General features: G+C 53.8%; 2 protein-coding genes across 2 annotated transcripts; one reads left to right on the forward strand and one right to left on the reverse strand.

The window, feature by feature from the left end:
* Nucleotides 1-1,002: 1,002 nt before the first annotated feature.
* TGME49_269670 (hypothetical protein) lies at nucleotides 1,003-12,268 on the reverse strand (the record flags this gene model as incomplete). The annotated part of the gene is made up of 8 exons (XM_002365607.1): nucleotides 1,003-1,745; nucleotides 2,012-2,454; nucleotides 3,177-3,260; nucleotides 3,778-4,575; nucleotides 5,568-5,633; nucleotides 6,001-6,129; nucleotides 7,204-7,304; nucleotides 7,864-12,268. 8 exons carry the CDS (start codon nucleotides 12,266-12,268, stop codon nucleotides 1,388-1,390), a joined length of 6,384 nt encoding a protein of 2,127 aa, XP_002365648.1. The 3' UTR covers nucleotides 1,003-1,387.
* Nucleotides 12,269-13,245: 977 nt separating this feature from the next.
* Nucleotides 13,246-25,209, forward strand: TGME49_269660 (TFIIH basal transcription factor complex helicase XPB subunit). Its single transcript, XM_002365606.1, has 14 exons — nucleotides 13,246-14,340; nucleotides 14,706-14,849; nucleotides 15,062-15,631; nucleotides 16,112-16,269; nucleotides 16,973-17,070; nucleotides 17,363-17,508; nucleotides 18,233-18,423; nucleotides 20,117-20,237; nucleotides 20,583-20,657; nucleotides 20,869-21,087; nucleotides 22,437-22,543; nucleotides 23,267-23,423; nucleotides 23,913-24,249; nucleotides 24,684-25,209. Exons 1-14 carry the CDS (start codon nucleotides 13,795-13,797, stop codon nucleotides 24,806-24,808), a joined length of 2,994 nt encoding a protein of 997 aa, XP_002365647.1. The 5' UTR covers nucleotides 13,246-13,794; the 3' UTR covers nucleotides 24,809-25,209.
* The last annotated feature ends 782 nt before the right edge of the window (nucleotides 25,210-25,991 follow it).

The raw sequence follows: 25,991 nt of genomic DNA on the forward strand, positions 1-25,991 counted from the left end.
TCAGGCCAGAACCGCAGCATGCGAGAAAAAGTAAGAATAATATGTAGCTTAAGCCGATTGACGGAAACGGCATTCGTATGTGAGCAGAGTGTAACAAATCCCGAAGGCATTAAGTTCAGATTTCGAAGCTGTTGCATCTCTGCGCAGGTATCCTCAGAGGCTTCATAGTACTGTTATTGGCTAGGCAGTCCCATCATGGAACACTGACAGACTGAGATGTCCAGTATCACACCAAAACAGCTGCGGATCCACGGCCCACGCAAAACAGAACATTTCGAGGCCAAGAGCTCTGCTGCGTTGGGAACAGAGACACGAAGAGTCAACACTATTGACGAATGAAAGAGCGTGTTCACCTGTGTACGGCTATGAGCAATGCTCAAAGCTGCCAGCTTTCTTTTTTCTCGTCCCCTCCCGGTCAGACGCTAGTCGTGTAGTGGGATGCATAATCTTCTCCAGTGATGTAGAGGACCGTACTCTCTCCAATCATATCCATAAACAATCATTCCTGGACCCTTGCACTACATGACACACGCTAACAAGAGAGGGTACCTTATCTGCCAACTTCAGACGACCCAGAGACTTGATTGCCTTGAGTCCACTACCATCCATTCTACAAGTAACCGATGGAGTTCAGCTTCCGTGTTTCCCACCATACCTTTTACCGCTGCGCTGATTGCTCTGTTGCACGCGTTCTTTCGAGTAGGACTGCGAACGGTGTGTCTCGCTGCCGGTTCATGAATACGAATAGTAAACGCGTTTCTGCCGTGGTAAGCCTCTAGCTTAAACGCTTGGATGCGCCCTCTTCTTGATTTACTTTATTTCTCTTTGCTGCCGTGTATCTGTGGGACTGTGTCTCGGTCAGAGTTTGTTGTGCCTCGAACGTGCTCCCCTCCTTGCTTGTCACTTTGTCCGGCAAAAAGACGAAGAAAAGTTCCGCTCCTTCGACGTTCTATCCGTAAGTGAAACGCAAAGCCAGAAATTCGCGGGGCATGCCCTTGCAGAAGCAGGCCAGCATGTCGATTGACTTCTACTTAAGCAGTGACATTCTGTCCACGTCATCGTCGATGAAACACACAGATGAAATGCACTGTGTTCTTCACTCTTGGTGCTTCTATCATTCCCGACTTTGTTTTGCGAGAGCAGGCGACAGCCGATATTTTGATGTGGCGTTGCCCGTATGCTGAACAGATCGAAAACGAAACCCGGGGCTGAGTAACGGAAAAGCAATGCATGCCGGAAAGGCATATCAAGTAGAGAGAGCACGGTAAGCTTGACAATTCTAGACAGATTGAAGCTATCAGTGGGTTTCCGCTGCACGATCTGTGGCACATGAATTCCTGAACTGAAAAAAAATCGCGCTGTGTCGCGAATCTGGACTGGCATTGCTTCAGCCACGGTGCTTTCCATGGGGGACTTTGTTTTCGTCCATTTGCTGCCGCTGCACAATCCACAGGAGCGGCGCATTCGTGACGGGCCCGAGTGTACAGATCCCGGAACGCTTCTGCACCTGCCCAGTCTCCTTCCTGGTGTCAACGACACTTTCTTCTTTTCTGGAAAAGTGGGGACCCCCCGCATTCTGCTTTCCCTCCTGTGGACCATCAGGACCTGCCACTTCGCTATAATATCGCAGCACACTTCCATTGGCACGCTTTTCTCTGAAGACGCCTCCGTTGGAATTGACACATCCGGTGGAGGAAAGCGGCGGCATCCAAGGAGATTTTTGCCGAAGTTCTTGGCTTGCCACCCTGAAGGAGACAGATGAAACAAACGCTGCTTCGTATGTACTGCGAGCTCGACTACTGGTTTAGGTCTTGAAGGTCTTTGTTGACCGGAACCAAGGTTCGACGGTGCTGGCTCGCTTTCGAGAACACTGAAGTCCAACGCTTTCAGCTATCTTAAGCAGTCCAGTAGTAGGGTTTCTGGTGTGCAGCAGTTACGCGGAACTTGGCTGTCTGTATCTCACAACTGAAGTCACTCTCGCTTCTTTTTTTTTCTCGCAGTCCGTCCCTACTTCGCATGCACGGTTCTCCTTCCGGCTGAGACGCTTCGCCTGCCTCTCCGTCTCTCAGACAGAGTGCGTCTCGGCGGAGGCCAGAAACACGCAGAGGCTCCAGTGACTCGCAGAGCCATCTCGCCCTGTCCCTTTTCTTTTCCGTTCCTGGGCCGCGTCTGTTCCTCTGCTCTGGCCGCAGCTCGTCCACAGGCGTTGCTCGCGTCCGTCTCCTCTTTTCCTGTCTGTTGCCGGGAAGGCGACACCCACACCTCATGCTCTCGCCGCTCTTCCGCGTCGCACTCCTGCGCTCGAGACGCTCCGTCGTCGCCCCCACCACTTCCCCCACCAGGCTGTTCGTATTTCAGCGGTCGTTCATCTCGCGAGAAAGACGTGGACGCGAGAAGACGGTGAAGACGACTGCACTGTCGATTTGTGATTTCCATCAACCTGTTTCGCTCCTTCTGCAGGGAACGGGACAGCAGAGACACCAGCTCTCAACGCGGACTGTTCAACTCGGTGTGTGGCTTGATCTCCTGACCCACCTAAACTCGTGACGTTCCTCTCGGTCTGTCACTCCATCGATGCTTCAAAGTTTTCCACTTGAACACATTCAAAGCAATCGCACTGAACCCGGAGACTTCTCCTCACGCAGGTCTTCTGGATATTTGTTTTCTGTCTTGTCCCTCTGGAACAACGACTAAGTAAATCCACCCCAGCATTTCGTTGTACTCAATCTCTGCACGTTTTTGCGCAGCAGCATAACGGGAAGGGGAAAGGCATGTCAGACGCAATGAAGGGCAGAATCCAGGCGACGTCTCTGCGCTCTCCGGCACAAGACAACGCGGATAGACTCTTTACGTGCCTCGCCACTTCACAGCGCTCTGAAGTCCTTATAAACACGGGCGAAGTAGCGAGAGAGATACAATGAAGACTCGCCTTCCTCGGGAGAAGCGCGACTTCACATGTGTCTCGGAGCGAGGACAGGCATACCCCCCAGGCTCGCCTCACACATGACACCCAACGCTGCGGGAGAACCGTTGAATCGAACATTCAACGATGCGTTCACCAAGGCAAAGTTTCCTGGGAAGGAAGCTAGTGACCGCACGCCGTTGAAAGCAAACACCAGCAAGGAAAGCTGAATGGCGTTCAACAAAAAAGCAACTGACGCCACTCGAACTCTCACCTGCAGCATGGCCGTGGCCGCCGTGGCGGCGTGCAGCTTGCTCTGGAGCGGCTCGAGCGCTGCCTCCAGTCTTTCAACTTCAACCTGAGGGAGAGGGGGTGGAGAGCAGGAGCCAAGAAAGAATCCGACAGAAAAACGGATGCAACGGAAACGAGGCTTGAGAAGCGACTGCTTGAACACCGAACTGCGTGTCGAACGCAATTTCCTTCAAAAACCCACAGAGTCACAGGCACGCAAAGCAAGATGACACAAACTGCTCAAAAAGACACACGCGAAGCATCGAGATAGACACAGAAACATCCACTGCCCACACCGCAGTCACAGAGACGCGTTACACCCCCGCCACCTTTATATCTATACCATTCTCTACAAAAATACATATATATATATATATATATATAGCTCTCTTTCGACCTCTACCTTTCTCTCTCTCTCTCTCTCTATATATATATATATTTGTAGTCACGGTTCGATCGCTACCTTGCTGTAGGTGTATATCTCTACCATTCTCTCTGTCACCCTTTCTCTCTCTCTCTATACAGGCACCTTTCCCGTTGGATCTGTCATATACACATATATATTTAGTCAGCTGTATATTTACCATGAGAGCCTGAATGACGCGTGCAACGTCTTCTTCGGTCACGTCTTTCCTCTGTGTTATCGGCCAGGTGTCTCCGAAGTCTCTGAGCTTGGATTCAGTTTCGTCTCCACGCCGAGCACATCCAGAGACGAGACAAGGAAGTCCACCGGGTCCAGCGTCGCCGCCTCCGCCTCCCTGCTGCCGCGCGAGCAGCTGCCAGGCGGCACAGACCCACTGCCGTAGGACTGCTTCCTCGCGCTTCCGATCTGCCTCTCTGCTTTCTTTGGGCATCTCCTCGTGATCTTCTCTGAGCCTCGTTCCGGGGGTCGGAGGAGGGCGGCCAGGCGCCATCTGCCAAAAGGCGAAGGGATGCCCTTCGGAGACAGGAGACAGTTGTAGCGGGCTCACGTGAATCGTTCCTAAGTCTCCGGGGAACAAAGCAACTTTTCCCGGGTTCTCGTTCTCTGAGTTCTCTCGCTTCTGAGAACCCACCGAAGCCACCGCGCTCGCAGACTGCGTCGACAGCCTGTTCAACGCCCCTGGAGAAGGAGACACTTCTGCTCCCCTGGGGCTCGAGGGAAGCGCCCCCGTCTGACCGCTGTCTCGTCTGGGCACTCGAGAAGGCATCTGCGGAGCAGAAGACAGAGACTGAAGACGCGGAGAAGCAGGAAGAACTGGAGAAGAATCTGGAAGCTCAGAGGAAGAGACAGGCCCGAGGGAGAGACTTCGGCGCCCCGCGCTCGGTTGGAAAAGCCGCAATTGCTGAAGAGCCTCAGCAGCGAGAAAGCGACCCTGGACTGCGAGAGCGAGTTCTGCCTCCTACGAAGGAGAGAGAAAAACAAGAAAAGTGAGAGACAAAGAATCTCGAATCCGCGTCCCATCCCCGTACACCACAAATCGAAGAAATCGTTTCTAAAAACCTTTCTTCCAAACTCTTCACCGAACGAAACCTCGCTCGACTCTCTCCTTGCACTTCCGGGTGAAGTATCGTTCCTAACTGACTTTTGATCAATAGCGAGGGTGTACTGAGATCGCGTCTTCATCCTCTTTCTCGTCGTAGTCGGACTCTTCTTCTCTCTTTTGTCTTTCCAGAGAGACGAAGCTGGAAATCGAAGCAGCGTCGCTCTGTGTCGGCCTCGACAGTGCGAGAGACGGAAAATGACTTTCGAAGAAACATCACAGCCCTAGGAAGTACTGAGGTTCTAGACTTTTAATTGCTTTAACGACTTGACTCGAGTTCAGATGTACAATCTCGAAACTGGATGTTCAGTGTTCGAGGCTCTCACATTGGTGGAACAGCCTTGATGTTGTAGGACAACGAAATTCAACTCTCTTTTCGTTCGTCTCAAGCAGACCACTGAACTCTGGGCTTTGGAGGCCGTCCTCCCAAGAGCCACTGCGAGTCTAGACTTCCTAAAATGAGTAACTCTACTTTTTTACATCTTGCATGTCCTTGTATATCTGGTCCCCTGTGGGGAGTATACCTGCAATACAGAATATGCTGATGGAACGCGCGCTGACCTAGCGTCAATTTTGGGGGCTAACTCCTTGCAGATACTGCTTGAAGGGTGCCACAGTTTTCAGAGACAACAGGACTGTCGGAAAAAAGCCGTTGTCAGGGAGAGTGTAGCGATTCAGCGCGGAACAAACCTCCTGATCGATTTTCGTAGAGTTTTCAGTTCCGAGAGAAAACTCCACTTCTCGCGTTAAAGACGTAAGAGGTCAAATCTGTAGAATGACACGTAGCGTTTTAGTGCTACCTAAGAACATGCCTCGTCTACGAACTCTGCTGCGGCAGCCTCGCGACTCACGCGCTGTTCCAGTTTCTGCCTGACACCTGCGAGTTCGCTCTCGAGGTCCGAACGCGTCTGCAGAGCCTGAGAGCGGAAGCAGCCACAGGCAGGAACGACGGAGACAGATTTGAAGACTCCACAGACGGAAGGTTTGCGATGCATGAGGAAAGAAAGGCCGTGAACGTCCGTTCGAACTCGCGTTTAGAGAGCTCGCAACCACCTAGCGAAATCGTGGGCATCCATATCCTTCTCCCCTTGCATGAATGGAGACGCAGAAATACTCGGGATGCAAATGCATTGACACATATCGACACACCTCCATACAGACAGAGTTACATCTTCTTCAAAAGCTCACATACACATGCTTCCCACCCACACAAATGCACATATATATATATATAAAGATGTGTATACATATATCTACATATAATTGTATATATATATATCTTACTTTGGCCTGGAGAGTGAGAGCGTTACGTTCGTGTTCGATTTCTTTCAAGATTTCTTCTCGCATCTCCTTCTTGACTTTCGCCTGCCACGCTTCCCTCATCTGAACGTCGGCGCCCAAGTGCGCTTCTGTCTGAGCAGAGGAAAGGAAAAAGAAAACGGTAGGAGTTTGCAGTGGACGGAACCTGGGATAAGTCGGTCTTCGGCGTCACCGTTCTTCGCGGAAACTCGGCAACGGAGGCCGCAGTCTGCCTTGTTGACATATTTGTTGGAGAGGGTTTGTCGCCATGGAAAGAACTCGAGGGAGCGGCAGAAGCGAGAAGGAGTTGGAGGAGAAAGCGACTTCCGTTCCAAGAAAGAAGGATGCGCACGGCCGCCCGAAGACGAAGAACGCAGATCACCGAAGATAACCAAGAAGGACGCAGAGACGTGAAGGCGAAAAAAGAGAACACAGGGCGCAACAGTCACGCAGAGTCCGCGGCTACGCCAAGGACCTCGAAGTTTCTCGTCCTGGACAGCCGGAGAAACACGGCCTTCCGACGAAAACGCATCCGTCGCATGTACTGTACCGTCGGTTTTGACCTCTCACACGAAAAGACAGTTCGAGGAGAAGAAAGTCGGACTGAGGGAAGCGTAAGGAACTGGACGCGGAGCACGACTTGCGACAGCGAAACAAAAAATAAAGAAAGACGAAATATATTAGGTACAGAACCCGACCGTCAGTCGGTTGATTCCGCGCCGCACAGGAAACAAAGGAAACTGCACTGAACTGGCTCGTTTTGTCCATTTTGCATGCGCTGGAGGTCTCAGAAGAAGTACCTCGAGCTTCTGCGAGCCGGCAGACCTTCTCTGAGACCTCGAAACGCAGTGCACTGCATGTCACTTTCCTTGTGGCGACTCCGCCTCTCGGCTCTTAGGGTCACCAGTCTGCAGGCGCAAGCCGCAAGTCTTCCGCGTTTAACGCCTGCAGCTTCCGAACCCCCACCACATGCATTTGCGCCGGAGACTGCAGTCGAGCGGCTCCACGCGACGCCTGAAGCCGATCGCGTCAGCTGCTCTGGGAAGGGCGACTTCACCTCCACTCTCGCACAGAGCAGCTTGCCAAACAACGGAGCTACGCCAGACTTTGTACGGGGATTCCCACAGTGCGCGGAGACACCGTGTGGTAGTCCCCAAACGCGACACAGCTCTGGCCGGCAAAACCTACCTCGCCAAGTTCCTTTTCGCTCGCCTGCTGCGCGGGCCTTCCTTCCGTCGCTCGGCTCTCGCGAGCCGCTGCCGCAACGCGAGACCTCTCTCTGTGTTGCTCTGAGGACCAGAAAAAAAGCGGAGAAGGCGTTCTCCAGGAACACACATCCAAACCCACGCAGGGCGCCTCCGGCCCAGAAAACCACGCGTGTATCCTGCAAGAGTCCTCTCCGCAAAAAACGAAAGCTGCGGGGGCTACAGACAGACCGCTCCACCTGCTGCGCCGCCACCGCACAGTCTCGAAGTCTAACGTCTCCAACGGTCGAGAGGCGCTGTCCGCAAGGACTGGGCAGGGGCCGCGCGCCTTCCCTTCCTACTCACACGGCCAACTTCGCTTTTCATCTGGAACTTCCCTCGAGTCCAGCGATCTTCAGAGGGGCGTTTCACCCGTCCAGTGGCAAACAGAGTTACCTTGTCTCTACACAGAAATTCGCTACCTCACTCTCGCGTTCGTTCGCATCGTGGAGAAGTCACTTCGCCTCTGTCCCTCCAGGCTGTCGCCCTTGACCCCGGAGACCTCCACACATTTCGTCTTTGGTCTCTCTCTTCTCTGTCCCCGCGCTGTTCGTTCCCCTCTCTCTTCTCTCTTCAGTTTCTCCTTTTGCTGGTCCGTCCTTACCTGCCAGTTGTTGCTTGAGGCGTTTGACCTCCTGCGCGTGAGCGACAGTCAGTCGCTCGAGTTCTTGGTCTCGTTCGCGGGCATGGTTCTTCCTCAGTTCGCGCTCGTGCTCGCGCTCGCGTCTGAGATGCGCGACCTCCTCGTCGAGGAGCGCGAGGGCGACGTTGCTCGCGTCAGCTCTCTCGTTTGCGGCTCTCAGGTCCTCTTCTCGGTCCTTCAGAGTCTGTGTGAGTTTCGTTCTCGCGTCTTCGCTTCTGCTCATCTGCAGAAGCAGATCCTCGAGGTTTCGTCGTGCATTTTTCTCCGCCTCCTGCAGCGCCAGGGTCTGCCGACACTCAGCTTCTTCTCGCTGTTTCTCGAGCTTCTCTTCGTATGCCTCCTGCATACGAGACAGTCTCTCTTCCATCTCCCTCTTCATCTCCTCTCTCTCTCTCCTTGCTGCCTCGCGCACCCCCAGACACACCGCCCAGAGCCTCAGGCGAAGACGAGCAAGCTCTTGCTTCTCTCGTTCTCGCTCTTCGCACTGTCTCCTTCTCTCCTCTTCCTCCTTCACTTTCTCTTCTTCTCTCTCTCGCTGTCTCCTTCTCTCCTCTTTCGCTCTGAGCTCCTCAGCGTCCCGAGCCCACGACCGTTCTGCCTCTTCGCGCTCCTTCTCTCGTTTTTCCAGTTCGCGGAGGAGTGCCAAGGCGTAGGCCTCGGCGCGGTCGAGTTCTGCGTCTCGCGCGTAGAGCAAGCGGCGATTGAAAGAGAAGTCGCGGACGAGAATTCTGTATTTCTTCTTCAGCGCCTCGAGGGCCGCGAGCTGCGACGCTTCTCGCTTCTCGCGCTCCTTCCTCTGGTGCTCCTCCGCCTCCTTCTCGGCTCGGTCTAAGGCGCACAACTGCATGCGCAGATCCGCCCTGTGCTTCAGCAGAGCAAGACGGAGAGCAGCAAAGTCGGAAACCCCATCCTTCTTCTCGAGAACGTCTCGCGTCTTTTCCCGCGCCTCTCGTCTCTCCGAGACCCAGCGGAGTCGCGCCCCCGCCGCCAACTCAGGCCTCTCCCCGGACTCCTCACTTCCTTCCTTTTCACCGTTGCCTCCGCAGAAAGCCCACACACCCTCCTGCAACTTCAGTCTCTCTTGAGAGTGGCGTCTCTCCCTGTCTCTGTTCGCGAGAGGATCGGCGCTGAAGCAGTAAGGCCCTCTGTCTCTGCGCGCCGCCTCTGTGGAGTTTTCGGTCCGCGCACACACCGCGACGTCTCCGCGACCGGCCTCGGTCTCTGCAGGAAAAAGAATTCCTGGGAGAGCTGCGTTTGCCAGGGGGCGCGAGACGGCAGGCAGCCCAAACGTGGATGGCCTAGAGAGACTCCTTGGCCTTCCTTCCTGCGAAAGCAGGCCGGAAGGAAGAACAGCGAAAGCCGCGTTCTCCCGCGCCGAAGCAGGCGCGCTGCCTGGTGCCCACGAAGAGTTCACACGCGAGGGCTCCTCGGCCACCCGCTGCATTGATCGAATAAACGATGACAGCGAAAACTCAGAAAACGGCGGAGAGGAAACAGAGGGACTCGGAGGAAAGGGCAGAGCAGGAAATGAAGACGAAGGACGAAGAGAGGAAGAAGGGGGAAGAGAGGAAGAAGGAGGAAGAGAGGAAGAAGGAGGAAGAGAAGAAGGAGGAAGAGAAGAAGGAGGAAGAGAAGAAGGAGGAAGAGAAGAAGGAGGAAGAGATGAAGGAGGAAGAGAAGAAGGAGGAAGAGAAGAAGGAAAGGAAGGATCAGTAGCAACGGAAGGGAGAAGACAAGAGAACTGAGATCGACTAGGCAAGGGAAACACTGGTGAGAACGGCCGTTCCGTCGTTCGACGCTCGTCCATTCCTGTGGGGAGATGATTCTCTTCTCTGTTTTCGCCAGGCACCCAGGAAGCGTCTCTGACAGTCACAGCTGCCTCTAGAAGAGGATCGAAGGAGAGCCCATTGTTTGCGGGGCGAGACGCTTTTGCGTCGAAGGCAAGACGAAGGTGTCTTGCGCGCGCAGCCTCTTTTTTCCCCGCTGGAGGCGCCTCGACCTTCTCTTGTGTTTCCTCGAGGCAGTCCGACTCGACGGCGTCCTTGAAAGAAGCCTGCATGCGACGAACAAAAACGCCAGGCGTCTCTCTCTTTCTTGCTTCCTTCTCTCCAGCTAACGGGCACTGCGGCACACAGGCCTCGACCGCAGAGGAGGCAGAAAGAGACCTGTGTTCACTCGCACCGCCGGGCAGCGAGACGTCTGGATTCTTACAAGAACGCACAGATGACGACGCAGAAGCAGATGAGGAAGATGAGGAAGAACAGGAAGAAGCAGAGGAAGAGGGGCCGTTGGGATACATTGGTGCCTGGGGTAGCGACTTGCATTCGGTTTCTTTTTCGCCGTTTGACTGTTGAACGGGAGGCTGCGTTTTGCTCTCTTGGTCCTTCTCTTTCAGAGTTTCTTCGCACGCATGCGAAGGAGTGCGAGAGAAACAGGCACCGTCGTTTTCTCCCGCTCTCGTCAAAGAGCCGGCTCGGCCTCCCGCAGTCCCTGAAGGCGATGGTCTCCGCGCCCTCTGCGGCTCTGGGTCCCCTCGCAAGTTGTGCGTCGCGGGAGCCTCACCAGAGTCGCTCTCCTCGCCAGCCTCAGCGCTCTCGCGTCGATGGACAGCAGAGTTCCTGAGCTCTCTCCTTCTTCCTCTTTCTTCCTTCGGTCGCTCTCTTCGTTCTCCGCTTTCGCTTGTTCCTTCTTCTCTGTGTCGCTCTCTTTCTCTTTGCCCACCTCCTCGTTCTTTCTCGCCTTCGCTCGCGCTTCCCTTCTCTCTAGATCGCCTCCCTCCCCTCCCTCTTGCCCTTTCTCGTTCGCTGTCTCTCTCGCCTTCTCTGTTGCCGCTTTCTTCTCTCCCGTCTGTCGGATCCCTTCGCCTCCTCCGCGTCTCCTCGAAGGAGAACTGGGCGGCGGCCGGAGACAGTGGCTGCGCGACTGGCGGCTTTCCACGGCGAGCGGCTCGCCTTCGAAGCCAGTCCTTCTCCGTAGGTCTTGCGAAAGCAGCAAACGGAGGCAAGAATGGAGGAGAAAGAGCAGAAGACAGTGAACAAGCGCGAGAAGAAGAGCGAGAGGAAGAAGAGTAAGACGAAGAAGAACGAGAAAACGGAGAAGAAAAGAGGTCGCGTTGTGCTTCATCTTGCGTCGCAGGACGTCCACAGCAGGAGCACCGAAGGACGAGGACCGACTCTGAATCGCTGTCGGGAAGAGAGGAAATTGCTCCGTCGCTCGCAGCCTCTGCCACTCGCGCTCCCAGAAAACGGGAACGGCTTCCTCGCCTCGCTCGGAGCGTTGGAGACGACTCACGGATGGAGCCGCGAGACTCGGGAGGAAAAAGAGACAAAGCCTGGACAGAAGCAGAGACAGGAGATACGTCCCTCTCCGCGCCTCGCCTTCCGCTAGTGCTCTGCGGCTTCTGCCTCTCGACTTCGCTGCAGCTGCTTGACGGTTTCGTCTGTGAACTCCTGCGACGAAAAGACACCGGTTTCTTTTCCTCCGTCTCTCTCGCCTCTCTCTTCGCCTCTCTCTTCGCCTGCGCCCCTGGCAGCTGCACGCGCTTGGTGCCTGGACGAAACGCAGCGGAGAGAGAACGAAAGACCTCTCCGCCTTTCGAGGTTCCCTTTGCCTGGTGGCCTCGGTTCTCAAACAAGCTCTCTCGAACGTGAGCCTCCCTTGCTCCCCTCTCCGCTGGCATCTTTCTCTTCTCTCTCTCCTGGCCTCTAGGCGCGTCACACTCGTTGGGCTCGTCTCTCCTGGGTCCTCGCCGTCTCGCGCCTTCTGCCGCGTCTCTGCTCCCTCTCCTCTCTCTCCTCTCTCTTCGCTCTCTTCTTTCTCTTCTCTCTCGTGCGTCTTCCTCTGTTATGTCTCGCCATTCTTCGTCGGACTCCACAAGCAGCGTCGGTTTTTCTTGTGTCCCCGCCTTAGTCGCTGTCGCTGCGACTGTCTGCTTCCTCTCTGGCGAGAAGTCCGAGCGATCTGAAGAGGAGAGAAGCAGCGTCGCGTCTGAGGCTCCAGGGGCGCCGCCCCACAAAGAGGCCGTGGCGGCCGCAGTTTGCTGAACGCAGGGCGTTCCTATTGAGACGCATTTCAGTTCTCTTCTGTTGAAGGAGACGCCCAGGTCCTCGCGGTCGTCCCCAGAAAGCAGCAAACACACATCTCGTTTCTTGCAGAGCCGCGATGGTGGGCGAAGCAGATGCGGCAGGTCCCCATCGTCACCGAAGGAGTCGTCCTCCCTCTCTCTTCCTCCTTCCTCGCCTTCGCGCTCTTTGCCATCTAATCTTTCGCGCTGGTCTCCTCGCCTTGCCTCTCGCGCATCTGTGTGCATGCGGTGGCGGACAGGCGCCGCGACAGGGCCCTCAGGATCTTCTCTGCCGCTCGCCATCTGCACAGAGATGCAAGCTTGTGCCAATCTCTTTTCTTCCTCTCTATCTTCTCCTCTTTTCTTCCTCTCAACCTTCTCCTCTTTTCTTCCTCTCAATCTTCTCCTCTTCTCCTCCTCTCAATCTTCTCCTCGTTTCTTCCTCTCAATCTTCTCCTCTTTTCTTCCTCTCAATCTTCTCCTCTTTTCTTCCTCTCAATCTTCTCCTCTTTTCTTCCTCTCAACCTTCTCCTCTTTTCTTCCTCTCAACCTCCTCTTCTCTTCCTCTCAATCTGCTCCTCTTCTCTGTCTTGTCTTCCTCTTGGTCTTTTTTTCTCGTCTTCATTCGCGAGTCTTCCTTCGACGCTCCTGCTCTCTTCTCTCGTTCCGCTCTTTTCGATTCTTTCTCTCTCTTCTTGCTTGCGCGGCTGTCTCTGCTCTCTTTTGCCAGTGGTTCGCCAGGGTGCACACTGAGAAGACACGACGCGGACGAGCGCACGGAGTCGACGGTTGCGAGCAACGCGGGGAGGGCGACGAGAACCGAGCGAGAGGAGAGAGAGACAAAGAAGGTCCCCTCCTCTGGGGAGGGAGAAGAAAAAGTTTTTCTTCGACGGCGAGAAAAGCGCGCCGACCAGTGCAGCAGCGCCGAGCAAACCTGGAAAAAGCGTCGCATGCAGCGAACTGAAAAAAGAGTCACTGGAAAAAGAGCGTTCCCTCCGAAGAGAGCAGAGAGGGAGAGAGAGTCCTTCACTTTGATAAAGAAGACAATCGGCGATACAGAGAAACGCGCGTTCGCTCTTTTTTCGAAGAAAAACTCTCATTCTTTGGTTTCGCCGTCCTCTCTTCTCCTCCCCCGCGCCGAAACGATCGAAGAACGATATCTTCGGAGACCGTCGACTTTCCTCTCTTCTTTCGTATTTTCGTATCCGTCACTCGTCTCTTTCTCCCAAGTTTTTGATTTGCTTCTCTCTCTCCTTTTTCGCACATTATCTGGAATCTCGAGAACGCGCGCGCCTATCCTCATTTCACACCCTCACTTCAACTTCTTCTGTTCTGTCTCTTCCTGTCTCGGCTTCGGGCGTCGTCTGTCGTTGCTTCCCCTCTTTCTTCTTCTGCAGCTTCCGATCTCCAGCGTCTTGGCGCTTTCCGTTTCTCCGGAGAGTCTTTCTGCGTGCTAGGTGTCTTTTCCGCCGAAACTTGCGCCTCGTCGCTGACGAACAGCAACTGTCCATCTTTTTCACTTACGAATCTTCTGAGAAGCGACTTCTTCTTGTTCTCTGTGCCTCGCTGCTATCTTCGGAGCCTCTCTTTTGCCAGGAGAGAAAAACGGCAGAGCAGAAGAACTCGAAGAGAAGAAGGGGAGGAGAAAAGAAGAGCAGCAGAAGAGAAGGAGGGAAGAAGGAGAGAAAAGACCAGAGAGAGGTGGAGACGGAGGAGAAAAAGAGAACAAAGCGGAGATGGAGACGAGGAGTCGGTGGAGAGAAGTATCCGCGTTGGAAGCAGGGACTCTTGCCTGAGAGAACGGTTTCTGCTCCCGTTGCGACGGAACGATGGAGCCTGGCGCGTTTCCTTGTTCGGGGACCTTTTCTTCAGAGGCGCGCTCCCCGTTCCGCGCGTCGAGTCCGCCTGCCGCGAAGAGGTTTCGGCGTTCAGAACCTGACGACGAAGACTGGGATCCTGACACCTGCCTCTATGAAGCCTCGCAGGCCGATCGGGAGAGTCGCGCGTCGCGGACTTGGCCGGCGGCTCAGGTTCCCCGAGTCGCCCCCCCAGTTGCTCTGAGAGTGCGAGAAGAGGGGATGGCGGAGAAGAGCGCGGGCAAGACAAAGGATGCGCGGCCGAGCGAGACTGCACAAGGCGGAGTGTACGGCAGTCTGCCTCTAACCGCTGACAGCTTGAGTCTCGGAGTCGGAGGCTTCAGAGACTTCGGCTCGAAACTGGCGCTAAAAGTCGACCACGCACACCGCCCTCTCTGGGTCTGTCCCGACGGCACAATTCTCCTCGAGACTTTCTCCGCCGCCAACAGACAAGCCACCGAGCTCCTCCTGACGATGGCGGAACCGATCTGCCGCGGCGACTTCGTCCACGAGTTCCAGGTGCACCGCGAAGCCGAGGCAGCGAGGGAGGAGATTGGGCGAAGGGGCGAGAAGAGATGCAGGGAGAGAGAGAGCGAGACAAGACATCCATTCGTAGACATCGAAATGCAGATAGAGAGAGATCTGTGAGAAATATGGAGGAGAGAGAGAGAGGGTATATGTACACAGAGCGACGAGATCTAGGGGGAGAGAGGGTGGGAAGTAGTGACGTAGGGAGAGCGAGAGGAGAAAAAACCGAGGGGGAGAGAGAGAAGGAGAGACAAGAGAGGTCGAGGAAGGGCGTTCGAGACAAATGGAGGAGATCGGACGTGTGAGATGGACGAATTCGAGCGGCATGGCGTCCGGTATTTCTCTGCGTTCACCAGATTACGATATTCTCCTTGTACGCCGGCATCAGCATTGGGCTGTCCTGCGAAGACATGCTTCTGAATTTGGAGAAGTTCAGCAAGAACGCGATTCCGGAGGACTTGGTTGTCCAGATCCAGAAAGTCGCCTCTGCGTTCGGCAAGGTGAGGGCACACTGAAGGAAAGGCGAGCGACAGAACTGGAAGTTTAAGCGGAGAGAGGAGAGTCGCGGGAAACAGAGGAGAGAGACAAGAGAGCGAAGCTGCGAGAAGGGGGGGGAGAGGAGTCTCGTTGCCTTCGAGGTAGATCTGACAGAAGAGACTTCTTCGTGGAACCTTTTGGACGGAAGTCTGTGGCTTCTCTCCTGAACGTGTAGGTCAAACTGGTGTTGAACGAGAACAAATATTACATCGAATCAGCTGAGAAGAAAGAGCTCGACTACTTGCTTTCGAATCCCCTCATTCGGAGTTCCGCGGTGGCTCACCGGCGCCCAGAACTCGCCCAGACACCGCAGGTTCCGGCGGCTGCGTCCGGGAGTTCTTCTCTCTTGAAGTCGCTGCCTTCTCCCAGCAACGACGGTCTCTACGTCATCGCGAACGCGCCGACGCTCGACGCCTCGCAGCTGGCCTTCCAGGTCTCCGAGCGCGACGAGGAAACAGACCCCGCTGGCCTGACAGGCGCGGGGAAAAGCGCGGAGCCAGGAGACACCGCGCCGGGTGCCGTGACCGCGGTCGCTGGGAATCTAGCCTCGCCTGGAGCCTCCGGCGACGGGGATCCGTCGGAGACGCGCAAGCGACCGCGAGAGGAAGGCCGAGAGACCTCGGGGGCTGAAGAAGCGCGAGGCAAAGCACAGGTGCCGCTGGCGTCGCCACATGCGTCGGCCAGTCCGACAGGCGAGGACGGAGACAGCGCGAAGCGGAAGACGATGAGCGCTCCAACTCGACAGGTTCGTTCTGTGATGTTTTTCATGATCGCTGCGTTTCTCAAGACATTTCGGGGAGAACGAAGTAGCTCAGAAGTCGACAAGCGTTTCATGGGAAACTTGGTTTCTTCTGACTGCTGTGCACCGTGAGTCAGTCAGAACGTTTATGCAAAGTGTATATTTCATTCGGAACCTTTCCAGGGACCTGCACTGGGAGCAAAGAGAGTCGAGGAAGGAACTCTGTTCAAGAACGTCAAGACGGTTTTCGGCGTCCTGTATCGGGACTCGTAGGAAGAACGCATGTGTGGAGAGTCTCCGTTTTTCTCACATTTTCTGCCGCGACGTCATCTGGGTTTTTTTCTCACCTGATTCTTTCCCCTTCATTTATCTGCAGTTTTCTCTTCTTTTCTACACCGTTGTCGTTTCCTTCGTCTCCCTTCCAGTTTCGTCTTTTCGTAGGGTCCTTCACCTTTCGTCGCTTCCGTTGCCTCTTCTGCTCTGCAGGTTTTCTCCTTCCAAGTGAGCAGCGACCGCGTCGAGGAGGTCAAGCGCGTTTCCGTTGAGAGCATGCATCGCCCGCTGCTGAATGAATACGACTTTCGCCGAGACAAGACCAACAAAAATCTCTCTTCGCTGCTCCTCAAATCCAGCACCAAAATCCGGTAAGAACGCAAAAACAAGAAAACGTCTGGCACCTCCACATGTCTCTATGGACACTCATATATACATGTGCGCTCACTGCTTCTTTGCATATATATATATATATATATATATATATTTATATACATGTATACGTATGCGCATATGCCTATCCGTATTTATGTTTGCTCATCTGAATCTTTATATGTCTATTTGCATACATGTATACATACACACATCATATATATATATATATATATATACATGTCTACGTGTATGTGTGCATGTATATAGGACACTGTAGAGGGGTTTCTGTTTGTGCGCGTTGGGCGGTGTATCGTGGTTTTTGAGGGCGTGGTTTGGGGCCGCTGTAGGGCGGTGGAATCTCCAAGTCAATTCTGATGAACGAGCACGAAAACAGCGAACGCCTGAGGACGCGCCATGCGTAGTAGAGTGGTTTTTTTGGAGGAGTCGTCGTCGGTGCGTTTCGGTGGACGCGCAGACCTTCGCCGGTTGGGAGGGATAGCATTGTTGCTTGCGCGTCGGACCTGGAGCTTCTGCATCCTAGCCTGTGTCCAGCACTGGGGAAGGACCGTGATTTCGTAGGACTCCATTTCTGTCGCTTTCGAGTCGATTCGGTGGCGGCCGTCTCAGACGAACTGGAAGCGTTTCTGTTCGACAACGCGAGAAGTTGGGTCGCGAGGGATTGTCGACTTTTCTTGTCAGGTACTACCAAGAAAGAGCGTTGCGAAAGATGTTCAGCAACGGCCGGGCTCGCTCAGGCATCATCGTTTTGCCGTGCGGCGCAGGAAAAACTTTGACAGGTCGGTGGAGAAGCTGTTCCATCTAGTGGGGTCGACACAGAGAACGGAACGAGTAGCTGGGATCTGCACTGTCTGTGTCTTTCGTGACCCAAGAAGTCTCTGTTTTTGTGACCAAGTTTAGCGCGTGAAGCGTTGCCAACGGCCCGGGGAAGAGCGCGATCTGCTCGTCTTTCGCCCCTCCGTTTCTCGGCGTCTCCCCCGAGATTTCTCGCTTCTTGCCGTCTTCTCCGTCGTCCTGACGCCTCTCTGTGGTGTGGGTATGGTGTGGCGTACACTTTCGCTTTGCTCTCAGGGATCACGGCTGCATGCACTCTCCGGAAATCTGTCATGATTCTGACGACCAGCGCCGTCGCTGTCGACCAGTGGAGAAAGCAGTTCGAGGAATATACGACGATTGATTCTTCCCGGCTTCTGACTCTCACTGCAGAGACGAAGCAGGTATACCCGCACATGCTTTTTTCTGGTGCCCCATTCTCTGTTTCCTTTCCGGATTTCGTTTCCTCTTTGTGCTTGTCCTTCTCTTCTCCTGTGCGCCCATCAGATCGACGCTTCGCCCCTGAAAGCCTCAAACTGAATCCTTTCTTGAGGCTGGTGTCTGTGCCTGTACCCCCTTTGTTTTTGAGGGTTTCCCCGATGGGTGTGTCGCCGACGTACCTTACTTCTGCCTGGCTTCGTCTGTCTGTCGGGACATCTTCATTTCTCCTGAATTCTCTCTGCAGATGCGTCGCATTCGTCGTTGCGTCTCCGTCATTCTTCCTTCGCGTCCTCCTCACGATCCGTGTGTCTCTTCCCCCCTCGCTTGTGTGTCTTTTCCTCACCCTTTCTCCACCTGTTGCTGCTTGCAAAGAGTTCTCCTTGGTTCTGGGCGAGCAGTTCTCTGTCGTTTCTTCTTCTCGGTGTGCAGGTTTCGTCTTTCTCTCTGTTCCTGGAATTGCAGTGTCTCTGTGGGGTCCCCCACTGCGCTGCATGCGTCTTGCTCTTCCCGGAGGTGTGTGGTGGCTTCGCTGCTTGCGACCTGCACTGTATCTTTCGCTGATGCTACAGGTACCGCATGTATCACCTCTCCGCGTGGACTCCGTAAGTTCCCTCTCTCTCTGCTCCTCCGCCTCCAGTCTGTGCGTCGTTTGCGAGATTTCCAGCTGCGGGTCTCTGTTGCCTGCAGACGCTCTGGCCAGTCGACGAAGCGGGTGTCCTCGTGAGCACCTACACGATGCTTGCCTTCAGCGGTCGCCGGAGTTTGGCCGCCGAGCGAATCATGCAGCAAATTCGCGAACGCGAGTGGGGCCTTTTGATTTTCGATGAAGTCCAGTTCGCTCCCGCTCCTGCCTTCCGAAGAATCAACGACCTGGTCAAGTGAGTGAAACCGTCTTTTCCTCCTGTAAACGCCGCTGCCAGTGACATTGATGCGCGGCCGCTTCTTCCCTAGACGCGAATCTCCCATCAAACACCCCTCGCGTCGATCTTTGCTTCTTGCCGTTCGCGCGACCTTCCACAGAGGGAGTCACGTGAAACGGACTGTGTCGTCCGGCGTCGTAGCTCGCGCATGCAGAGCAGAAGGTGCGGCAGCGCCGTGAGCGTAAAAAAAAACACCGAACCGACAGGACGACGGCGGAGCCTCTAGGCTCCTAGGTTCCGTTTCACACAGGCCGCACGCGCGTTCAGAGTCGAGTTCTGTAAACATCAAAGTGGAAACCGCTCTCGCCGGCGGGCGACGAACAGACGATTTCGTGGACAATCGCGCAACTGTGTCAGAGGTGACCTCCTCTTTCAAGAGGAATTTCAACCTTGTGGCGACTCGTCGACTGTTCAAAAGCTACAGTCTCTGACTCTCCAGTTCCAGGAGAAACAGACAAATGAAAGCTTTCTCTGCTCGACGGCCTGTCGTCTTGACACCTCGTGACCACACCTACCAGGCTTTTCGCCTCTTCCGCTCTACACAAAGTTTTCATAAAGAAAAAACGTCGAATGCAAGTTTGCCGTCAAATTAGACCCGTCCCGGTGCCTCGCCCCTCTTCTTCGCTTCTGCGCTGGCAGCAGAGCGCAACCCATCTATAAATTCATACATTTTTATACATGTAGATATATATATGTATATATATATATATGTATAAATAAAAGTATACATGTTTGTATTGTGTTCGTGGCTGTATATCTACATGTGGAGGCCTTTAAACATGTTTATGTCTGCACGAGGAGGAGACGGAGTGTGGGATAGATATGCGCGTCTGGGGTGGTTGTACATTAGCGGAAAAATGTGTGAAACGTGCGAGTTTTAGGTTTTTGCGAAACCGCGCTGCGACGGACAGCGAGAGACTCTGAGGCTTTGAGAGAAAGCAGATATCTCTTTTCTGGAGTTCTCCTTTCGTCGTTTCTCGTGCTGCAGCCACAAACGCGCTTTCGCACGAGACGCAAGAGTTTTCCGGCGTCCTTAGGTTCGCGGGGCTTGTTCTTTTCACGGAGAGAACGACACTGTGGGACGGGGGTACTTTGACTGTGGACATTGTTTTTTTCTGTTGCGAACAAGAGAGGTCTTTGCACACTTAAAAGAGAGATGGGGGATCTGCAGGCGTTCTGGCTCCCGTTCGGGGCGAGGGTGTGGTCTGGTGTTCTGTACCGCTGGGCCGGAAATCGGAACTTTTTTTCGGGTGACCATCGGCATGTGAAAGACTCGTTTGCATGTGCTGGTTTGGATGTGGAGCTTGTCTGAACCGTGAAAGATGGACTCGCGGCGAAGCGTCAGGTCGCGCCTCAGTGGACTGCTCAAGAGAGCTGAGGGCGTTGGAGAAGGGAACTGTTACTTTCCCTCCCGATCCTTCGAGCGACTGATTTTCGTCGAAAAAGTCTGTTTGCGGTTATGTAACTGAAAAAACGTACAGCTCTTTGGTGGGAAGGAGAACTGGAAACTGGTGTTGAATTTTGGGGGATTTTCAACATGTCGACCCTGTTTCGAGGACGTACTGGTGTAGTTTTCTGCTGGGTGTCCACAGCTGCAGCCCATCGTTTCACGCATGTTCTTGTCGTTCCGCTTGCGTGGCGTCCATCGCAGAAGTCACTGTCGACTGGGTCTCACGGCAACGCTGGTCAGGGAGGACGACCTCATCAAGGACCTGCAGTGGCTGATAGGTCCGAAGCTCTTCGAGGCGAACTGGATCGAACTGCAAGACCAGGTGCGCTCGCGAAAGCCGCTTGCAGCAACGGCTGGATGACGTTCTCTGGTGGGCACAGGCCGCGACTGTTGTAGAAGCGCGGGGGAAGATAGCTTCGGCGAACAAAGTTCTTTTGAAGGTCTCAAAAAAGGCTCAGGGGTCGCGAAACATGGCTTCAAAGGAAACCTTCAGGACAGGGCAGGCACCCTTGCGTTTCTGATGCTCGCCACTCTGGTCTGCGTTGCTGCGTCTCGACGGGGCCTGCAGGAGACTCTTCGTGTCTCTGCAGACGGCGCGAACTTCAGGGTGTCGGCTGGAAGATGCGTCGTTCACTTCGTTCCGCGTTTTTCCTTCCTTCTCTTCCAGGGATTTCTCGCGCGCGTCTCTTGCCAGGAGGTCTGGTGTCCAATGACTGCGGACTTTTACCGGGAGTACTTGCGGGTAAGGTTTCTTGTCGCTCGTTGCGTGTGAGCCACGTGTGTGTTGCGCGTCGACCTCTCCACCGGTCTGCCTGTCCTTCTCTTCTCTGATCTTCGTTCTTCGCGTCCTCTCTCAACGCTTGCTTCCGCCACCGCCTCGCGGTCCTTCTTCCACTCTGTGTCTGACGTTGCTCTGTGTCTTACGTTGTCGTTCGACGTTCTTGTGTCTCCAGTGTTCACACGCGAAGCAGCGCAAGCTGTGGGTCTGCAATCCGACGAAGCTGATGACTTGCGAATGGCTGTTGCGCTACCACGAGGCTCGCGGCGACAAAATTCTTGTCTTCAGCGACAATGTGTTCGCTCTGCTTCACACGGCGAAGGCGCTGAACCGCCCCTTCATCTACGGCCAAGTCAGCGCAGTTGAGAGAGTCGCGATTCTCAACAAATTCAAGGTAGGCGCACACACCCCAGAAACAACCCTCAGTCTCGAAGAATCTCATACCGCCAAGCCACGAAAGCGACAAAGCAGCTTCAGGCGTTCCAGACATACATCCATGCATTCACGTATGAATATATATCAATATTTAGGGATAAATATAATAGTCATAATATACACTTCCAGAAATAGCATACATATACACAATATGTATAAGAAATATGTGTATATAATATCGAAAACGGGTGTTTTTGTATATATATATATATATATACGTATATGTATATATATATATACATATATATATATATATATATATACGTATATGTATATACATATATATATATATATATATATATATGTATAATCGCCTGTACCTGAGAACGACGGAAAAACGTGAAAAATGGGGGTGCCTCATGTCCTAAATGCAGGGGAAAGAGGACTAAGTCTCAGTGAGTCTCAGCCTTTGTTTTGTCCGGTTGACGTCCTCTACACGCGAGTGGACCGAGAGAGCCGGAAGGGTGCCGGGGAAGAAGAGGGGGAGAATTCGATTTCTTTCTGCAGGTTTCTCGAAGGCGAATTACTTGTACAGAGACAGAATCGGTTCGTAGCCTCTAGAACCTTGTTAACGTTTAGCAGTCTTCTTCATGCTTTCACCCCGCGTCGTCAGTCCAGCTGTGTGGAGGGGAGACGTCAGTGCAAAGAACCGATCGAGATCAACGTCTGAAGAGTCGGATTACCTGAATTTCGCACGACGACAGAACTCCGACAAGGCTTTTTTTTCGACCGTAGCCACTGACCATCAGCTCACTGTTTACCTCTCTGTGGAGAGGTGTTCCACGTGATTCAGCGGCGATTTTGTGGCTTCCCTGTCGGCGGTCTGCGAGGCTACGCGGTCGTCTTTGTGCGAACATTCTGGCGGGGGCGTTTTGCAACGCGGCGCTGCGAGACTCCCGGCCTCGTGGACCGCGGACAGCAGAGCAGCTTGCCTGTGTCCTCTTCGTGGATGACTCTCTCTGTGCTCGAACATCTCTTATACTTTCCTCAAAACGCTGATCCGCTTTTTTTCCGCGCTTCTCGCGCTGCCACCCCGCTTTCTGCATGTCTTGTCCTCTCTGAGGGGGTTCGCCGCCCGCGGGCAGTGAGTGGAAGCGGCGACAGACAGGCGCGCGTGCAGACGGAGAGTTGAAGCATTCCAGAAGAAGAACTGCTGCAGCGACCCGAGCAGACCCAGCTGGCCAGAAGTTTTCTTCTGGGCAGTCTGGTCGTCTGCGGAGGGTGTGGACGGGTGCAGTCAGAGGACAGTTTTGTGATTACAAAGGGAGATCGGCAGGTGTGCGTTTCGACTTTGGTGCGGCTTTTCAGCATGAGTCGACCTTCAACTCGCTGTTCCTCTCCAAAGTGGGAGACAACGCCATCGACATTCCCTGCGCAAATGTCGTCATTCAAATCTCCTTCAATTTCGCGTCGAGGTGAGCCTAAGACCCAACGGGGGTGCTCAGTATCTACCACACTGAATGGCGAGAATCGTTTGACAGGCGAAAACTGTCTGCAGGCCCACCTTTCTAACGATGGAGGCACCGCCTTCGGGGTGTCTCTGGTTTTGCTGTGTCTCCGTCTGTGTCTCCCTCGGAACCGGGTTCCTTTCGGACCTTCCTCGATTTCTTCGTGTCTTTCGGGGACGAGCAACCACTGTTCCTTCTCATTGCCGCAGGAAACGGTTTCCGGTTGACAGATAGTGATCAAACTGCTGCGTAGCCCCTGAGAGACTGTTGGCGCGAAGCGTATGCAGTTCTTCGGAGGCAGGACAATCTAGAGACGCCGCTGCGGGAGTGTTTCGGTTTTTGAGACTCTCAGAGTTCCTACACCTGACAGGAGCGGGCCTGTGGATCAACCTTCCCGCCGTTCGATTTCGACTTCCCGCAACTGCGACTGCACACTTGTTAAGTCGTCACCAGCTCGCGACCTGGAGTGTGGTTTGTCAGTGGGTGGATTTTCGAGTCGGCGTCCTCTGCGGACGTCTCTGTGGCCTCTCGTGTCACCGAGAGAAAAGACTGCTTGGATGCTAGTCGGTTGTCTGCTGTGTTGTAGCTGCCGGGGTGCACCTAACTGGGTCTCACTTTGTCTGCCCTTTGTCTGCCCTTTCTTTGGAATGCCAAGTCTTCTGTCTGTCTCTGCGGTCTCCTTCCTTACAGGAGACAGGAAGCCCAGCGTCTCGGTCGAATTCTGCGGGCGAAGCCGCAGGCGGGAGACGAGGGGGAGAACTTCAACGCCTTCTTTTACTCTCTTATCTCGAAGGATACGTTGGAGATGGTCTACGCAGACAAGAGACAACAGTTTATTATCGACCAGGTAGGCTAAGACACGCCGAGGGCGCAAACATGGATACGGATCTCCGGGCTGATGGCTCGTCGAAGAACGCGATGGCTTTCGCGACGCCTTTTCGGCGGATTCGGGACTGGTTGCGGGGACACTGAAAGGCACCGGGGAAAACCAAAGTCTCTCGACTTACTTAGACAATACATACTTTCAGGTGGAACACATAGATATACATGCATTATGTATAAGTGGTGTGTCTCTCTTCATTGGAGACACAGTCGTGGGCGTCACTGTGAAGGGTGGATGAGCAAACGTGAAAAGGAGTTGATTTCACTTTTATGTCCGTCTCTTCGTGTGTGGTGTTACATCGAAGTCGTTTTCTGTCTCCCTACAAATCTACAACTGTGGTTGCGTGTTCCATCGTATCGCACTGTTTTTCTCTTATTGCTCTCCTGTCGTGCTGCGGGATTTCTTTAGCGTCATTGTCTTGCACTCTTATTCGTTCTCCCCCTTCCTGTGCAGGGGTACGCGTACAAGGTGATTCACAGCCGGGACCTGCCGATGCAGCCCGACAAGTTGATTTACGGAGATCCGCAAAGACAGCGAGAGATTTTGACAGACATTCTGGCGTCGGACGACAACGATAAGACGCTAGACGACGACGAAGACGACCCTTCTCGGCAGGTACTCTCCGCGGTTGCTGGAGATCGGGGCCGTTTCTTCAGAGTCAATTCGAATCTGGGCGACGGCTGGGGTGGAAGCGAAGAATGTCAACTCGAGAGTTTCGGCGAAAGTCTGCGTGGATTCGGAGACGCCCCACACGTGCAGCCTCTCCAGGGAGGTTTGGGGAGACTAGCCGGTAAGGCGAAGCTGAGACCAGGCAGAAGAGCAAGCGGAATGACAGACACAGGAACTGCAGACGACGTGAGATGAGGGGAATTGGTGGAGGGGTTTAGAGAGGGGAGACTCGTTTGGGGAACAGTTTTTGCCTCTCTACTGCCGGTGTTTCCTGCCTGTTCTTCGGCGCTTTTTCTGAGGACATGTGCGGTCCTTTCAGCAGAACGAATGGGCGATTTTCTGGAATAAGTTTTTGAAAAGGAACAGTGTTAACTGAGGAGAGATTGGACGCACAAGGATTCGAACCTTGTTCAACAGAACTTGAAGGTATCGAACTATATACCCGATAGGTTGTTCAAGGTTTGATGTCGCTGTCTGGAGATCAGACGCAATTCAAGCTTCGTTTTTTATTCGCGGTTGCTTCTGCTCGCGACTTTTCGTGGCTTCTTTTGACAGGCGATGGAGGCGCCGCCTACGGGGCAAGGCCCGGGGGTCGGGGCGGCGGGCGCTCTGGGCGGAGCGGTGGCGCCGACGCGACGTCGATGCATCCTCTCTTCAGAGGTCTTCACGGAAAAAAGTGAACTTTGACAGATTTGAGACAGCCAAGAAAGAGGCGAAAGGCCAGAGGCGCTGTTCAGGTTTTCTTCTGCGACCAGGCGAAGCAGAAAAGACTTTGGGGGGCGGTGGAACTGACCGGAGTTCTGGTGCGTCTGTTCAGAAGGGTTTCGCGGAAGAAAGTGCTGATAAATGGCGCGATAACTTAAGCATGACGGGAGAAAGGAAGGAATCATGGGGCGAGCACGGTGGCGCGGACATTGCCGCTCGGCGGCTGGGCCGTTCTACCAGGGAAAGATCCCGATACCTTATTCTGTTTTTCTGTCGTGCCGTGAAATGTGTACTTCTCGACTGCTTTTCGTCTTCAGACAAGAACAACAGAAAACGCTCGCGAGTTTCTTCTTTGTTCAGGTTTTTCGTGCGAAAAGGAGAGGAATCTCTTGTAGACACGGAGTTACTGTCGTCGCGTGTATGAAACCGCTCTTTCGCGCTGCACGGGTTTGCGCGCTGAAGAACAGGCAAAACGCCTCTTCAGATTTGCACACTTTTCTGGTTTTTTAACAGGAAAAACTCATAAAAAAGAAGCTGGTGATAGAAACGAGAAAATCACTCGATGGAACACCAGTGATATCTCTAATTTGCTGCTGTAGCGTAAACACCTCGGATGCGAAGCCGGCAACTCGACCATTCTAGACACGGGCCACGGTAGATTTCGTAGGACTTTCACTTCCATAACTCCAGTTATAGAGTCCTTGAATCTTGTGAATTAATAAATACACAAGAAGACGGAAGAGCGAAAAGAACGAAATGCTTTGGGTAGAAACGATGTAGGTTTTATTGAACAGCTGGAGGTGGAGGAATCCCCAGGAATGTTTCATAGAACATGGTACATTCTTGTTTGACTTTGGGATCTTCACAGTTCCTTGCTAGATTTCATGCGCGCGCGTCGAGGCGCAGCGGTTCTCACCACAAAAAGTGTTGGATTTTACTATCTACGACGTCAAGACTACTCCATACCTGTTATGTTCTAGGCGTAGTGACAGGACCAATTTTATTGCGCACCTAAACGGCGAGAGATACTAAGACGCTGGGCCAGGGGAGTGACGGAACCCAGGCGAAAGTACTTTTTCCAGTGTGTACAGAATCCGATTTATGTATTCCGTACTGAGTAACCTCAGGAAGGAGACCACCGAATTGAGTATTATTATT

This window comes from Toxoplasma gondii, chromosome VIII (assembly GCF_000006565.2).
Source record: "Toxoplasma gondii ME49 chromosome VIII, whole genome shotgun sequence".
In the NCBI taxonomy this organism is placed as follows: domain Eukaryota; phylum Apicomplexa; class Conoidasida; order Eucoccidiorida; family Sarcocystidae; genus Toxoplasma; species Toxoplasma gondii.

Bases quoted from the DNA above. Each gene is read 5' to 3' on its own strand.
- TGME49_269660 (XM_002365606.1), top strand. From the start codon at position 13,795: ATGGAGCCTGGCGCGTTTCCTTGTTCGGGGACCTTTTCTTCAGAGGCG. The intron at 14,341-14,705 runs GTGCACCGCGAA...TGCGTTCACCAG, and splicing joins ACTTCGTCCACGAGTTCCAG to ATTACGATATTCTCCTTGTA. The intron at 17,509-18,232 runs GTATACCCGCAC...TGTTGCCTGCAG, and splicing joins TCACTGCAGAGACGAAGCAG to ACGCTCTGGCCAGTCGACGA.